Source organism: Salvelinus fontinalis, chromosome 11, assembly GCF_029448725.1.
Source record: "Salvelinus fontinalis isolate EN_2023a chromosome 11, ASM2944872v1, whole genome shotgun sequence".
Lineage (NCBI taxonomy): Eukaryota > Metazoa > Chordata > Actinopteri > Salmoniformes > Salmonidae > Salvelinus > Salvelinus fontinalis.
The window spans coordinates 19,012,733-19,028,235 of record NC_074675.1 but is presented as its reverse complement, the minus strand read 5'-3'; the positions used below and the strand labels follow the sequence as shown (position 1 = coordinate 19,028,235).

The 15,503-nt window shown below is 44.3% G+C and overlaps 1 protein-coding gene across 1 annotated transcript; it reads left to right on the top strand.

The window, feature by feature from the left end:
• The first annotated feature begins 2,806 nt into the window (after positions 1-2,806).
• On the top strand, positions 2,807-10,321 carry LOC129865231 (caprin-2-like). Its single transcript, XM_055937836.1, is given in 22 exon segments — positions 2,807-3,119; positions 3,122-3,167; positions 3,594-3,843; positions 3,972-4,034; positions 4,129-4,215; positions 4,809-5,038; positions 5,186-5,268; positions 5,416-5,556; positions 5,672-5,712; positions 5,853-6,086; positions 6,236-6,274; positions 6,355-6,483; positions 6,682-6,766; positions 6,859-6,911; positions 7,036-7,164; positions 7,276-7,395; positions 7,498-7,635; positions 7,763-7,913; positions 8,191-8,367; positions 8,639-8,679; positions 8,801-8,867; positions 8,973-10,321. Coding segments are annotated over 22 exon segments (2,922 nt in total). The 5' UTR covers positions 2,807-3,082; the 3' UTR covers positions 9,554-10,321.
• The last annotated feature ends 5,182 nt before the right edge of the window (positions 10,322-15,503 follow it).

Below are 15,503 nucleotides of genomic sequence, written 5' to 3'. Positions count from 1 at the left end.
GTTGAGGGAGTGTGCAATTAAGCATGCTGACTGCAGAATTATCCACCAGAGCTATTGCCAGATAATGTAATGTTCATTTCTCTACCATAAGCTGCCTCCAATGTCGTTTTAGAGAATTTGGCAGAACTTCCAACCGGCCTCACAACTGCAGACCACGTGTAACCACGCCAGCGCAGTACCTCCACATCTGGCTTCTTCGTCTGTCGGGGGGTGCTGAGGAATATTTTTGTCTGTAATAAAGCTCTTTTGTGGGGAAAGACTCATTCTGATTCCCTGGGCCTGGCTGCCAAGTGGGTGGGTCTGTTCCCTCCAAGGCCCACTCATGGCTGCACCCCTGCCCAGTCATATGAAATCCATAGATTAGGGCCTAATGAATTCATTTCAATTGACTGATTTCCTTATATGAACTGTAACTCAGTAAAATCTTTGAAATTGTTGCATGTTGCATTTATATTTTTGTTCAGTATACATGGACTCTGCAATAATATTGTTTTTTATGACTACCTTATCTCTGTACCCACACATACAATTATCTGTAAAGTCCCTCAGTCGAGCAGTACATTTCTAACACAGATTCAACCACAAAGACTAGAGAGGTTTTCCAATGTCTCACAATGAAGGGCACATATTCAAGCATTCATTCAATAACCCTTTGATAATGGTGAAGTTATTAATTACACATTGGATGACGTATCAATACCCAGTCACTACAAAGATACAGATGTCCTTCCTAACTCAGTTGCAGAATAAGGAAACTGTTCAGGGATTTCACCATGAGGTCAATGGTGATTTTAAAACAGTTAAATGGCTGTGATCGGCAAAAACTGAGAATGGATCAACATTGTAGTTACTCCACAACACAAACTAACCTAAACGACAGAGTGAAAAGGAAAAACAGGCCAAATATACGAGTTGCTTACCAAAACAACATTGATGTTCCTGTGGCTCAGTTACAGTTTTGACTTAAATCTGCTTGAAAATCTATGGCAAGATTTAAAAATGGTTGTCTAATAATGATCAATAACCATCTTGACAGAGCTTGAAGAATTAAAAAAATAATAATATGAAAATATTGTACAGTCCAGGTATGAAAAGCTCTTAAACTTACCCAGAAAGACAGCTGTAATCACTTCCAAAGGTGATTCTAACATGTATTGACTTGGGGGTGTGAATACTTATACATATTTCTGTATTTCATTTTCAATAAATTTGCTAAAATTTCGAAAAAACATGTGTTGGGTGAGATTTGTATTTTTATGTCATCCATTTTGAATTAAGACAAACACAACATATGGCATAAATTAAGGGCGATGAATACAGTCAGAAGGCAATGTATGAACACTTCATGTTCAGAATTACAGGAAATTGGAATCAACATTTTCTTGTAGCCTCACTCTGCATTAGAACCAATGTTATTTGTTCAATTACAGCATTTCCTTAATTTCATGTTGTTGTTTTTTTAACTAGGCAAATCAGTTAAGAATAAATTCTTATTTTCAATGACGGCCTAGGGGATAACTGCCTTGCTCGGGGCAGAACGACACATTTTTACCTTGTCAGCTCGGGGATTCGATCTTGCAACCTTTCGGTGACAACGCTCTAACCACTAGGCTACCTGACGCCCCATCTACTAGGGTTATTTACACACTTATGTTTCTTTTGTCTTTATATGTCTCTATTTAGTTGTTAAAAATCCAGTTCTTTTTTTGATTTCCCTCTGTGTCAATGCATTTTTTATTAATTTAATGGCCGTTCTTATTTTGAACCGATTTCTAGGCCTTTTCTCCCGCTTCGGAAACTGTTCCAATAATGTCTATGGTCCCAACACTGAGTTATAGACAATAAAGTGTCTTTGGCTGTGCTAATAAGTTCTCAGTTATAAGTGTTCTAGTTTCATTACTCAATTACGACATTTAACAAACTAAACATTCAAATTGTAAAAATCCAAACCGGTCCGTGGATGATTTACCTGTGTAGCTCACTTGGTATATAGTAAAATAAATATATAGAGTTTATACGATTAATCGCCCAGCTCTAAATTGGGTGTTGGATGTGGATGTGCGTGCTAATCAGGTGCTATACGATGTCACGTCGATGTTCTGCACCCCAGCGGTCCCAATAAGGGAATTCGATTAATGCCCCGGAACTTCCCCGGTGAACCGGTTTTGATTATTTTCGTTTTGGAACTAGACTGCCTCCCAGGCGTGAGCCAGGTCCCCCATTTTGGCCGACAGCGAAGTGGGCTCAAAATAAAAGTGGTGTCGGTTAAGCAGATGGAAAAGGCTTAATGAGCAGGATTCACATGTTTTCACATAGTTTTCACATGCAAAAGTAATTAATGTTTTTCTTGTTGCACAAAAGCGTTTGATAAAAAGGCTTTATCTGCCTTTCCAATTAAAACAAACTTGAAAATTCGAACATATATTTTATAGAAAATAGATGATGCATGTTTCTGAACGATGTATTATGCTGCCTTGTTGACAACATGACCGAGCGGCACAGATTACTGTTCAATTTGAGAAGGTTGCTCCTCCCTCCCCGCTTTTGCACATTCATGTCACGGGCCATAGTATTTACGCCTAATCGAACTCCCTCAATGTTTGTGTATAGAAAGGTAGGCCTATATAAAGGCATGAGTTCGCACGCGTTTCCCTCTGTAAACTTACATCACTGTTTGTACGGGTTAGAGAGGTCTACCAGTACTTTATCTGGTGTTTGGATCGCAAGCGCCTGGATCCGGGATTTGCAGCAACAGCATTTTCAACACACAACCAGCCACGAGGTTAGTCAGCTGTTTTCTAAACCTGGCACTTTAAACAAGGATGACGACGTGGGTTTTCAATTTCTAATGTTTACACATTTTTTTCAAGAACTACATACTAGTTGTATAATGATGGCTTAAGAAAATGCAGTATTCGAGATGCTCTGCATTCTTAGAATTTTGGTTTGGGATGTGTTTGGGGCATCTGTGCTCTGTAGAGGCTTTTGAAGAAGAGATGCCGTCACGTCGGGGTCTGAAGGATGTGATACTGATAAGATGGAAGCTTTTTAGAAGATTCCATAGAATGAAAATGCACGTCTGATGATTCCCAAACAAATTGTAAAAAAAAAAATACGCAACAGCATGAGATTAATCCCGTCGGCGAAACGAAATGCGCACACATTCGGTATGTGTTTGGGAATCGATTTAAAATAATAACCATTGTTTTAACGATTTGTTAGAAATCACGTAGCACGCGACAAAGTTACTATCTGCTTTTTCATGGTTCTCTAATTAAAATCCATCACACCATACGTAATCACACCGGTTGTGCAATGGACAAAAATGCACTATCACGGGTTTGGCAATCACCCAGTGGCGGTTGAGGCTAGCGCGTTACTGGAACATTAGCACATTTATGGAAACTCATAGTAGGAAAGGATAATTGGGAGAGGGGGGCTGACATCCTTTTTATTAGAAATTAAATGAGCCCATTTTTAAAGCAACATCTGATAGTGATGATGCAAGAAGATCACACATTTCATGGCCAACATTGTTACATCCAATCGACACCAGTCATGACATGACCTGTTCTGTATTGAACCCCCTCCAGTGAGGATCTGAACATGGTGCAGCTGTCTCCATCCCCAGCCCGGGATGTCTCTCCTTCACCTGAGTGCTCCGAGAAGGGGAGGCAGGGGAGCCTGAAGGCAGGTAGCCCCAAGATTGGCTCCCCTGCTGGGCTGAGTCCTCTGCAGCTGGCCCTGGCAGCCTCCACCACCATCTACCAGGGTTACGAGAGTTACATCGAGGACGGCCTCATCTGCCTCAAGCACAAGATCCGCAACCTGGAGAAAAAGAAGGTAGGATGGATGACTTGACAAGATTAGGGGTTTGGTGGGTGTTTGAGTCGATGGAGACATTACCATTCCTTTCAGGGTTTCCTGCATGTTACTATAAATAAAGACATTCTAAGTGTTTGTATCCACAGATTAAATTGGAAGACTACAGGAAGCGTTTGAAACACGGGGAATCACTCAATCAAGACCAGATAGTAAGAACAGCATTTCCAATTGTGGTAATAAAAGCAGTACATTTCTTTCAACCAGACGTTTGAGATGTTGCCTTTTGGACTCTTTCAATGTCAGGATGCAGTGGAGAAGTATGATGAAGTGATCCACAACCTGCAGTTTGCCCAGGAGCTGCACAAGACCCTTGGTGGCCTAACGCAGGAAGTAAGGATCTCTGTTTGCCACTGCTTATCGTTGTGCCGCTGTGTGTATGAATGGTGATGGGCAGAGCAGCAAATGCATTCCTTTTGGTAGACCAGGCGTAGTTTCTTAAGCGTAGTCAGAACGGCGCATGTCCATTCATTTCAAGTGTCTGGTAATAGGTCAATGATGGTAGAAAGGGTGTGACGGATTGGATTGGAATCCAGCCTCGTCAATGGATTGTACACTGGAGGCTTTAGCCCATTGCACAGCTGAGTTGGGAATTAGCACACTGCTGTTCCATTCTCCTGCTTGAATGCCTTGATTGCTTTCCTGGTTAAGTTTGACATTCCTTGCTTCTGTGTATAAGTGCATGGTCAGATACAGTGTCAGTAATGTAGAACTGTTAGCTGGTCAACAGATCACTTGTTTCTCCAGATTCATGATGAATCCTCTTGTATTTTTGCAAGACAACATAATGGACTTTAACTTCCACCCATTTCAGACATTTGAAATCCACAATAGCAAGTTGACTGGCCTAGGTCTAGTGATCAGGCCTAGGTGTCGGAGTATTTTTGGGATTGGTCCGTAGAATCCATCTAACCACCTCCCTTTAGCTGCTAAAGGCCCAGAAGAAGGCGTTGAGGAAGGAGCAGATGGTCAAGCAGGAGGTAGAGAAGAGGAGGCTGTGCATAGTACTCCAGGTTAAGTTCCTCCTGCAGACCCTGCTGCAGCACGAGCACATCAGGGAGGACCTCCTCTCTGCCCGCAAGCTCCAGGTTGCAGAGCTACAGAGCCTGCTTGAGCTTGCTGAACTACTGGGGGTGAAGAGGGACAACAATGTGAGGTACTGGGGAAATAGATGTGCGCACCATACACCCCACACACACACATTCTGTTGGACTTGAGGGACAACAGCATAAGTTACTATGAAACACACTCTCAGACGTCTGTTGATTGAAGACTAGTCTGATCCCTATCTACTGTGTCCCAGTTTGGAGGATCAGATGGAGAGAGCAGCCCTGGTCTACCTGGACCTGCTGGAGGGGACAAATAAAGCCGTAGCCGGAACCACCTGTGGGTTTAAACACTACCTGTCCTGTACCTTTTTAAACACCTGCACAGATACTACATTTACCATGACTGGTATCCTCAACTTTATATGCCATTTGCTGAACTACTTTAGCTGCCATGTTTAAAATGCATGCATTTGAATGTTTGCAGACAAGGTCCTGAAGGCTAAGTTGGCGAAGCTGATGGATTGTGGGTACTTTGATTGTGTACCGCCGCCTCCGAGCAACAGTCCCAAGGAAGTAGAGGATCCGATGACCAAGAAGACGGTGTCTCAAACAGCCAGCCTCTCTAGTAACTCTACAACTGTGCAACTATTCTTATTCAAAAGCTACTTATCAGACTGGGTATAGAACAATGAATGTATACAACATTTTGTAATTTAGCTGGATGTTATTTTGCCTTGCAGCCCTAATGATGTCAAACAAAAAAGACGTGCCTAGCAGAGAGGTAAGAACCACTAACATGCATTTACTGCAAGTTGTGTGCCACTACTTTATCAAGGTTCAACCAGCGTTCTCCTTAAGCTATTTACCTGAATGCACTGTGGATATCGTACTGTTGTGCTGATAGTCTGTGGGCGATGCCAGTTTCTTAACAGACACTACCTGCCTGACACAGACCCCAATGGGTGTCGAGACACTCCCATTACTCAGAACTGGAAGGCTGAGTTCCAGGCTATGAAGGAACAGGAGCCACCGGACTCATGGGATATGGAGTCCGACTCCACTCAGCCTGTAATCCAGAAACCATGGAGAGGGGCGGCTGTGTTAATCTCCAAAGTTCCAGTTACCTCCAAGAAACAAAATGCCGAACCCAAACAGGTGAGCTATTCTCTTATACCTGAACTCTCAGGGCAGTTGGAACTTGAGACTAGTTGTGACCTCTAATAATGGTCAAGGTTAACACTGGGATTGGGCTAGCTGATCTTAGTTCAGATCAATCATACAACTCAATGACTCTGTTTCCCCAGAGAAGAGCGAAGTCCAAAAGGGAGCGGGACGCCACAGCTGTGAGTAGACTCTTATCCTTGCATCTCTTAGGTTTGATGGACCTGTCCATATTACGCCATCACATTGTAATTTCCATCAGGCACTTCGTGTGGACACCCCTGTGGAGGTGTTCAACTCCCAGTCTTCCTTGCCCAAGGACCCCATCCTGCGCAAACAGCAGCTGGAGGACCTGATGACCAAGATCAGAGGCTCCTTCAGCTTCATGCAGGTACAGTACTGCTCAGAGGTCATTTCCAGGTGAAAAGCCATCGATCATTTCCAAAGTTCCACCTGGGTCGGGTTTACCACGTCACACTGCGACGAAAACCAAAAATAAATGATAAGTGTATGTAGACCCTCCCTGTTTAAGTCTGTCTTTTGTTGGGGGCCTAATAAATACAATCCTGGATTAATCCCCTGTCTCCAGGATTCTCTTCTGGATGGAGAAGGATCGCCCACTAACGGCCATCCTAGACTGGGCCGGCATGCCTCTGGATCCTCCTCTCCACTCGGTAGCCCACCACATCAAAGTTGTTATTTAAGTGGCTGACTACTAGCAGAACAGAGAATATTCAACATATGTTTTACCTCTAATTCTCAACAGTACAGAGAGATTCAAGGAGAAGCCCAGTGGACCTTCTCCCCAAAACACTGCATGTAAGATCTGGAGAAGTGTGTGAAATGGCACCACATTCTAGTGCACTAATTTTGACCAGTGCTCTGTTATTTAAGCTTTTGACTATTGGAGTAAGTATTTTGAGAAATCCTTTTGTCCTCTCAGTCCACTCCATTGCCTTCTAAACTCCTCCCTGTTGATGACGAACCCAGTCTGACCAATGGAGATGGGGGTTGCCTAGAGAGCTGTGACCTGGACCTAACTACGGAGGACCTGGCTCAGGTCATAACCATTGTAAGAACTCCCGTCTGTTAAATGAGACCCATTAAAACAGTGACATTTTCTTCTTTTAGATCCACAATTGTTATGAAGCTTTTTATAAAGCACAATGGTTGTCCTCTCCAGGATCCATGTCTGCTGCTGTCCGAGAGTGAGACTGCCTGCCCCTCTCCTCCAGCTCCTCCTCCCCTCTACCGTAGGGAGTCCTCCATCTCCATCACCCTGGACGAGAAGACTTCTTCTCGGGTAAAACAACTCATTCCCTGATCATGTAGGATTGGCAAGCCTAAAGTGCATACTATACTGATTTTTAAGTCTCCCCTGACAGTGTTCCCTCTCTGTACCCAGACTCCCACCGGTAAGCAATCCCCCTGTAACGGTGTGGTGCCTCCTTGTACCTCCACCCAAGGGCAGCCCTTTTCAACCCCTCCCAGCAGACGTACACTCACCATGGCCCCCCCTGTTCCCTTCCAGACCATGCATTCGGTAAGTCTACGCTACCATACTTTTAACGTGGTCATAGAATGGGCAAGAGGCTTTAGTCTGAATACACTGCCAGTTAGTCTTTGAGAGACGTTTTAGTATGAGCCTTGGGTCCGTTATGTCGTTGAAGGTATTCAAGGTGAACGCCCCCTTACTTCCGACTGGAGACTTTAAATCTGATATTATCCCCTATTCGGACTCCAACGGCCTGTGCTATGTCACCACCAGCACCCAGACCCCACCGGAGTTTGCTCCGTCGGAGGACGAACACCTACAGTCGGGTATGCCGGAGTTGTGTTCATTAGGGCAGGAAATAGAAAATGTTTTGCAACGAAAAACTCAAATTAGTTCATTGGGCAAGTCCAGGAGTGTATTCGATATGCAGGAAACAAGAGTTTCTATTGGACAAATTCAGTTGGGTGCCTCCCCTTTGTCATCCGGTTTGGTTCTTATTGGTAAACGGTTTCCATTGCAAGACGTAATGAATACACCCCTGTTTGTCTGTTTTCTTCCTAATGAATACGACCAAGTCTACTCTTATTTCTCTCCCTTGGGCAGTGAACCAGTCTGAATGTCTGGTGGGTAGTGGTGGGCAGATCTTCCTGTCCCCTGGCCAATCAGGTGGCACCATGGGGCGTTCTGACCAATCATACTACAGAGGATCTGTTAGAGGTATTGCACGTGGTGGCAAGGGGTTGACACACTCCTACTTTCGCTCTTCTGGTGGGCACAGAGGTATTTATCCTCTTCTCTCATCCCTCAATCCCATCTTTCATCCTTTCCCTCTATCCTATCTTGTTCTGCTTATGCATGTCTCCTACTGATTCAGATTGAGCTTCTAAACCTTAATGGATTATATCACGTGAACTCCATTCCCTTGCCTCACAAGTTTCCACATGACATTATCATAATAGTACAAGGTTTTGAGTTAACCTTCACAGTCCAATTTTCATCTGTTCCCTTCCCCTTGGGTTTGATGGGTTTCGGGCTGGTCTGTTCTCCCCAGGAGGAAGCTTCATCCCCCAGGCTCACCTGTACGGAGCTCGGGTAAGACACTGCTTCCCAAATCTGTGTGCACAATCAGATATTGTATGTACATTAGTATAGATTGCTGAAGTGATGGGTTTAGAGGTTTGGACTTGTGTAATGGTGTGTTCTTCACCATTAGGACACTGGCTACCAACACAGCTACAGGCGCGGTGGAGGCAATACAGGACAAAGGCACAATAATAGTGGCAAGTTCACTTCATTCTTCTGGCTTGATACAAAACACAATCTCTGATTGGTTGGGTATTTTAGGGGGCTTAGTTAACTGGCTTTTGATTGGTCCTCCGCAACAGGTTGGAGTGACTCCTCCCAGGTGAGCAGCCCAGACCGGGAGGGCAACTACTCCCTGGTGGACTCCGCCCACGGCGACTCGCTGCAGGGTGTTGGCATGGACCTCACCCCCCAGGTGACCCCTCATGCCCCCCACACCCTGATGCACGTACCCATGTACCCACTCCCCCAGCATCCCCAGCCCCTCCGCGTGGCCTTCACAGCAGCCCGCACAGCCAACTACACCCCGGGCACCCTGGACCAGCCCATCGCCTTTGACCAGCTCCACAGCAACCTGGGGGAAATGTTCAACACCAACGTGGGTCGTTTCACCTGCCCAGCCAACGGCACCTACGTCTTCCTCTTCCACATCCTCAAGCTGGCGGTCAACGTGCCGCTCTACGTCAACCTGATGCGCAACGACGAGGTGATGGTGTCTGCGTACGCCAACGACGGGGCTCCGGACCACGAGACGGCCAGCAACCACTCCATCCTGCAGCTGTACCAGGGAGACCAGGTGTGGCTGCGGCTGCACCGCGGCTCCATCTATGGCAGCAGCTGGAAGTACAGCACATTCTCTGGCTTCCTGCTCTACCAGGACTGAGCTATTGGGGCCTCTTGAGCCAACATGGAGGATACAGGTGGAGAAGAGACTATTGCTTTGCACTAAACAGGAGAAACTGACATTTTCCATTTCATGTGGCAGACTGCATACCCACCCAGTGCTGGGTTCATTGCCTACCCCAGTCCTGGAGTGTTTGGGGTGTGTTCATTGTTCAAACCTTTCAGGGTCACCCTTTTGTTTACCCTGTAAATTGCAACCACTAACTACTTCCGGGTCACTAAGGGGCAGAGGCGAAGACTTCCTGCTGGCTTGACCTTTCATGACCCATAATGTGAGAATTTTCCCATTATTGTTTGGATTTTGGTTGTGGTGCTTAGAGACTGACACTCCGTTTTCTGACTAAAACTGTTAGATTGTGAATAGCTGCCTCTACTATACACTACTGCTGCTGTATTGGGTGTCACACTTTTAGTTCTAGTAGCAGGTCCGCTTTAGTTACAATGTGTCAGGTCTCTGAGACCTTAAATGAAATGTTATGAATTGGGGGCTTTTTGTTTGTTTTCTGAATGACTGAGTAAATTCATTGAATGGCTAATGTATGGTTGGTGAAATATTAATTATAATGGACTGTACTTGACAATGCTAAGCACTTTAAATGCATTCTATGCTACCTTGCTGTGTGGGGTGATCTGGGTGAAATGTTTGGTTAGGGGGGTATGGTGTCTGATTCTGAACACTAAAGGCCATATTGCCTATGGAGATGTGATCCCTCAATGTGCCTGAATAAAACATGTTTCAGCAGTTGAACAGAGTTGTCTTCTGTTTTTGCATGGCACTACCTCTTCACTTGTAGTGGTTGGTCCATCCATTGTCAGCAGTAGGCTATGCCTACTAAAATCTGTAAAGTCTTCCATAACAAGCCTTGGGTATCAAATCCAAAATCACTACTTAACCGGAAGTCAGTTTATGCTGAGGGTGATAGACAGTCTTTGAGATGTACAACGTGAGATAAAAAGACAGATACTGGTGGACAAGGAGGCATACAAGCAAAGGGTGGAGGGGACCCTCAGGAAACTCAAGGGTGGCCTGGCAAGGGATTAAATCCATGGCTAGTGCCCCCCCACAAAGGCAGGGAGAACCAGTGCTGACCTTGGGAGACATGAGGGCCAGAACATGCCTAATGAACTAAATGTTTTCTTCAGATTTGAATTGGACAACTTTGTCAGAGGTAAAACAAATTGAAGCATTACAAATGTTTGAGGTTTGTTAAACAGACTGAAGTTCAGGGGATGTAACACACAAAAGCCCAGGCCCAGACAAAATAAGTAGGCATGTGTTAAAGCACTGTGCTGAACAATTGGCTGGTGTTTTTACAGACATTTTCCAATCCTCAGTCGACCAGCAACACGTGCCAGTATTGTGGGAAAACTCTCTACCAATTCCTAAAGCATCTAATCCCTCTGTGCTGAATGACTACCGCCCTGTTGCCTTGACATCCTTAGTAATGAAATGCCTTAAATTGTGAAGTCATATTCTCAGCGTCACCCAGAAGCTCCTCGACCCATTTCAGTTTGCCTATAATTCCAGCAGAGGAGTTGATGCCATTCTTACTCTCCTCAATATGGACTACAGACATCTAGAGGGTGCCAAATCCCATGTATATTTGACCTTTAACTAGGCAGGTCAGTTAAAAACAAATTGTTATTTCAATGATGGCCTAGGAACAGTGGGTTAACTGCCTTGTTCAGGGGCAGAACGACAGATTTTTACCTCGTCAGCTCGGGGATTCGATCTTGCGACCTTACGGTTACTAGTCCAACGCTCTAACCACTAGGCTACCTGCCACCCCCATGTCAGGGTTTTGTTTGACTTCTGCCTTCAACACAATCCAGCCTTACATTCTGGCAGAGACTCATTCGGGACTTCTCCTTAGATGGGGGGCTGGTTTTGTGGCTGTTGGACATCCTGAGTCAACGGTCACAGCGGGTCGGACATACGCAACACCAACACAGGCTCTCCTCGGATGTGTTTTGTCCCCACTCCTATACATCTTGTACATTAATAGTTGTACTAGTTCCCATCCTGACAGATACCTCGTTAAGTTCGCTGATGACACTGCCTTGATCAGCCTGTTGCACGATGACGAGGCACACCATGGCCCGGTCCTAAATGAGTGGTGTGACGAATCAAATCAAAATCAAATCAAATGTATTTATATAGCCCTTTGTACATCAGCTGATATCTCAAAGTGCTGTACAGAAACTCAGCCTAAAACCCCAAACAGCAAGCAATGCAGGTGTAGAAGCACGGTGGCTAGGAAAAACTCCCTAGAAAGGCCAAAACCTAGGAAGAAACCTAGAGAGGAACCAGGCTATGAGGGGTGGCCAGTCCTCTTCTGACTGTGCCGGGTGGAGATTATAACAGAACATGGCCAAGATGTTCATAAATGACCAGCATGGTCAAATAATAATAATCACAGTAGTTGTTGAGGGTGCAGCAAGTCAGCACCTCAGCAGTAAATGTCAGTTGGCTTTTCATAGCCGATCATTAAGAGTATCTCTACCGCTCCTGCGGTCTCTAGCGAGTTGAAAACAGCAGGTCTGGGACAGGTAGCACGTCCGGAATCACACTTGGTCCTCAATACCAATAAGACCAAAGAGTAGAGGTCGGACGATTAATTAGGGCCGATTTCAAGTTTTCATAACAATCGGAAATCGGTAATTTTGGATGCCGATTTTGCATTTTTAGCTAAAAGAAATCCAGGGTGGCAGGCAATATTAACCAGTGGAAATTGTGTCACTTCTCTTGCGTTCATTGCACGCAGAGTCAGGGTATATGCAACAGTTTGGGCCGCCTGGCTCATTGCGAACTGATTTGCCAGAAGTTTAAGTAATTATGACATAACATTGAAGGTTGTGCAATGTAACAGGAATATTTAGACTTATGGATGTGGACCGTTAGATAAAATACGGAACGGTTCCGTATTTCACTGAAAGAATAAACGTTTTGTTTTCGAGATGATAGTTTCCAGATTCAACCATATTAATGACCTAAGGCTTGTATTTCTGTGTGTTATTATGTTATAATTAAGTCTATGATTTGATAGAGCATTCTGACTGAGCGATGGTAGGCACCAGCAGGCTCGTAAGCATTCATTCAAACAGCACTTGCGTTTTGCCAGCAGCTCTTCGCAATGCTTCAAGCATTGCACTGTTTATGACTTCAAGCCTATCAACTCCCGAGATTAGGCTGGTGTAACTGATGTGAAATGGCTAGCTACTTAGCGGGGTGCGCGCTAATAGCGTTTCAAACGTCACTCGCTCTGAGACTTTGAGTAGTTGTTTCCCTTGCTCTGCATGGGTAATGCTGCTTCGAGGGGGGCTGTTGTCGATTTGTTCCTGGTTCGAGCCCAGGTAGCGATGAGGAGAGGGATGGAAGCTATACTGTTACACTGGCAATACTAAAGTGCCTATAAGAACATCCAATAGTCAAAGGTATATGAAATACAAATTGTATAGAGAGAAATAGTCCTATAATTCCTATAATAACTACCACCTAAAACTTCTTACCTGGGAATATTGAAGACTCATGTTAAAAGGAACCACCAGCTTTCATATGTTCTCATGTTCTGAGCAAGGAACTTAAACGTTAGCTTTCTTACATGGCACATATTGCACTTTTACTTTCTTCTCCAACACTTTGTTTTTGCATTATTTAAACCAAATTGAACATGTTTCATTATTTATTTGAGGCTAAATTGATTTTATTGATGTATTATATTAAGTTAAAATAAGTGTTCATTCAGTATTGTTGTAATTGTCATTATTACAAATAAAAAAAATCGTCCGATTAATCGGTATTGGCTTATTTGGTCCTCCAATAATCTGTATCGGTGTTGAAAAATCATAATCGGTCGACCTCTACCAAAGAGGTGTGCGTAGACTTCAGGATGAGTACAACAAATACCTCTGCAACATCTATCAGAGGTCAGAACAAATATCTGGGTGTCCTCTTGGACAATAAGCTTCAGTGGAGTAAATGTACAGACCTGATCTACAAAAAGAGTCAACCGAGACTGTACTTTCTCATAAAGCTGGCATCTTTTAATGTCAATTGTACTGTACTGACTCTGTTTTACAAATCTTTCATTGAGAGTATTTTAACTTTTTGTATTGTTTGTTGGTTTGGCAATGCCACTGTCAGCCAGAGAAATATGCTGAGAAGGATTATCACCACAGCAAGCAAGGCACTTGCCTGGATAAGATCTTTAAGGTCAGGGCCCTCCGCAAGGCTCACAAAATCATTTTAGACCCAAGCCACCCCCTGTACCCGGACTTTGAACTACTCCCTTCTGGGCGCAGGTATAGGGCACCCCTCGGCAGGAAAAACAGAACTAGACAGATGTGATATCCCTCCTAAATAGCTTGGGCTAATGTTCCTATTGACCCAGTAAGGCCAGCAGGCTAGTCTCTTTTCATTGGTATGTAACTGTTATGAACGTTGTATTGTCGATTTGTTTTGTATTTAAACGCCACTTTAAACGTGTACACGACACTGCAACAACATTTCCCCACGGGGACAATAAAGTCAGTAGAGTAAAAGTAAAGAAAAAATGGCATTTTATCTCAATTGTTAAATGCAATTTAGATGCTGTACAGTTCTACTCAACGACAATCATCTTCTTGAAATGTATAGTCCATGCGGAAAGGTAAGTGTATTAGTTTATTTTTCCAAAGGATGTATTGTCATCTCTGCATGGTTTGTCACGTTTGTCAAATTCTATCACTCCTTGCATTAGCACCTCAGCCTACAGATTACAGTGAATTTATTGCTGTCTAAGAGTAGTTGGCTATTCCTACAGGTATAATTACACCGATAAACTAATGTAACAAGTGTGTAACATCACTAGCATATCCCTTGTACGTTAAAAGTACAATAGCTTTGGTGAACTCTTGCAGTACTTCAGAGGAAGTGGTCAAGCGACAGGGATAACTGGTCCCAAAATCTGTCTTCTGCAGCAGATGGCTTTTTAAAATTGTATGCTCACCAAAGCAAGGAGTTTTTGTATGGAGGTCAATCAATCAATCAATTTTATTTTATATAGCCCTTCGTACATCAGATAATATCTCGAAGTGCTGTACAGAAACCCAGCCTAAAACCCCAAACAGCTAGAATGCAGGTGTAGAAGCACGGTGGCTAGGAAAAACTCCCTAGAAAGGCCAAAACCTAGGAAGAAACCTAGAGAGGAACCAGGCTATGAGGGGTGGCCAGTCCTCTTCTGGCTGTGCCGGGTGGAGATTATAACAGAACTATGCCAAGATGTTCAAAAATGTTCATAAGTGACAAGCATGGTCAAATAATAATCATGAATAATTTTCAGTTGGCTTTTCATAGCTGATCATTAAGAGTTGAAAAACAACAGGTCTGGGACAGGTGGCGGTTCCATAACCGCAGGCAGAACAGCTGAAACTGGAATAGCAGCAAGGCCAGGCGGACTGGGGACAGCAAGGAGTCACCACGGGCGGCAGTCCCGACGCATGGTCCTAGGGCCCAGGTCCTCCGAGAGAAAGAAAGAGAGAAGGAGAAAATTAGAGAGAGCCAAGATTTTCAAAATGTTCATAAATGACAAGCATGGTCAAATAATAATCAGGAATAAATCTCAGTTGGCTTTTCATAGCCGATCATTAAGAGTTGAAAACAGCAGGTCTGGGACAGGTAGGGGTTTCGTAACCGCAGGCAGAAACAGTTGAAACTGGAATAGCAGCAAGGCCGGGCGGACTGGGGACAGCAAGGTGTCAGCATGCCCGGTAGTCCTGACGTATGGTCCTAGGGCTCAGGTTCTCAGAGAGAAAGAGAGAACGAGAGAATTAGAGAGAGCATACTTAAATTCACACAGGACACTGGATAAGACAGGAGAAGTACTCCAGGTATAACCAACTGACCCTAGCCCCCCGACACATAAACTACTGCAGCATAAATACTGGAGGCT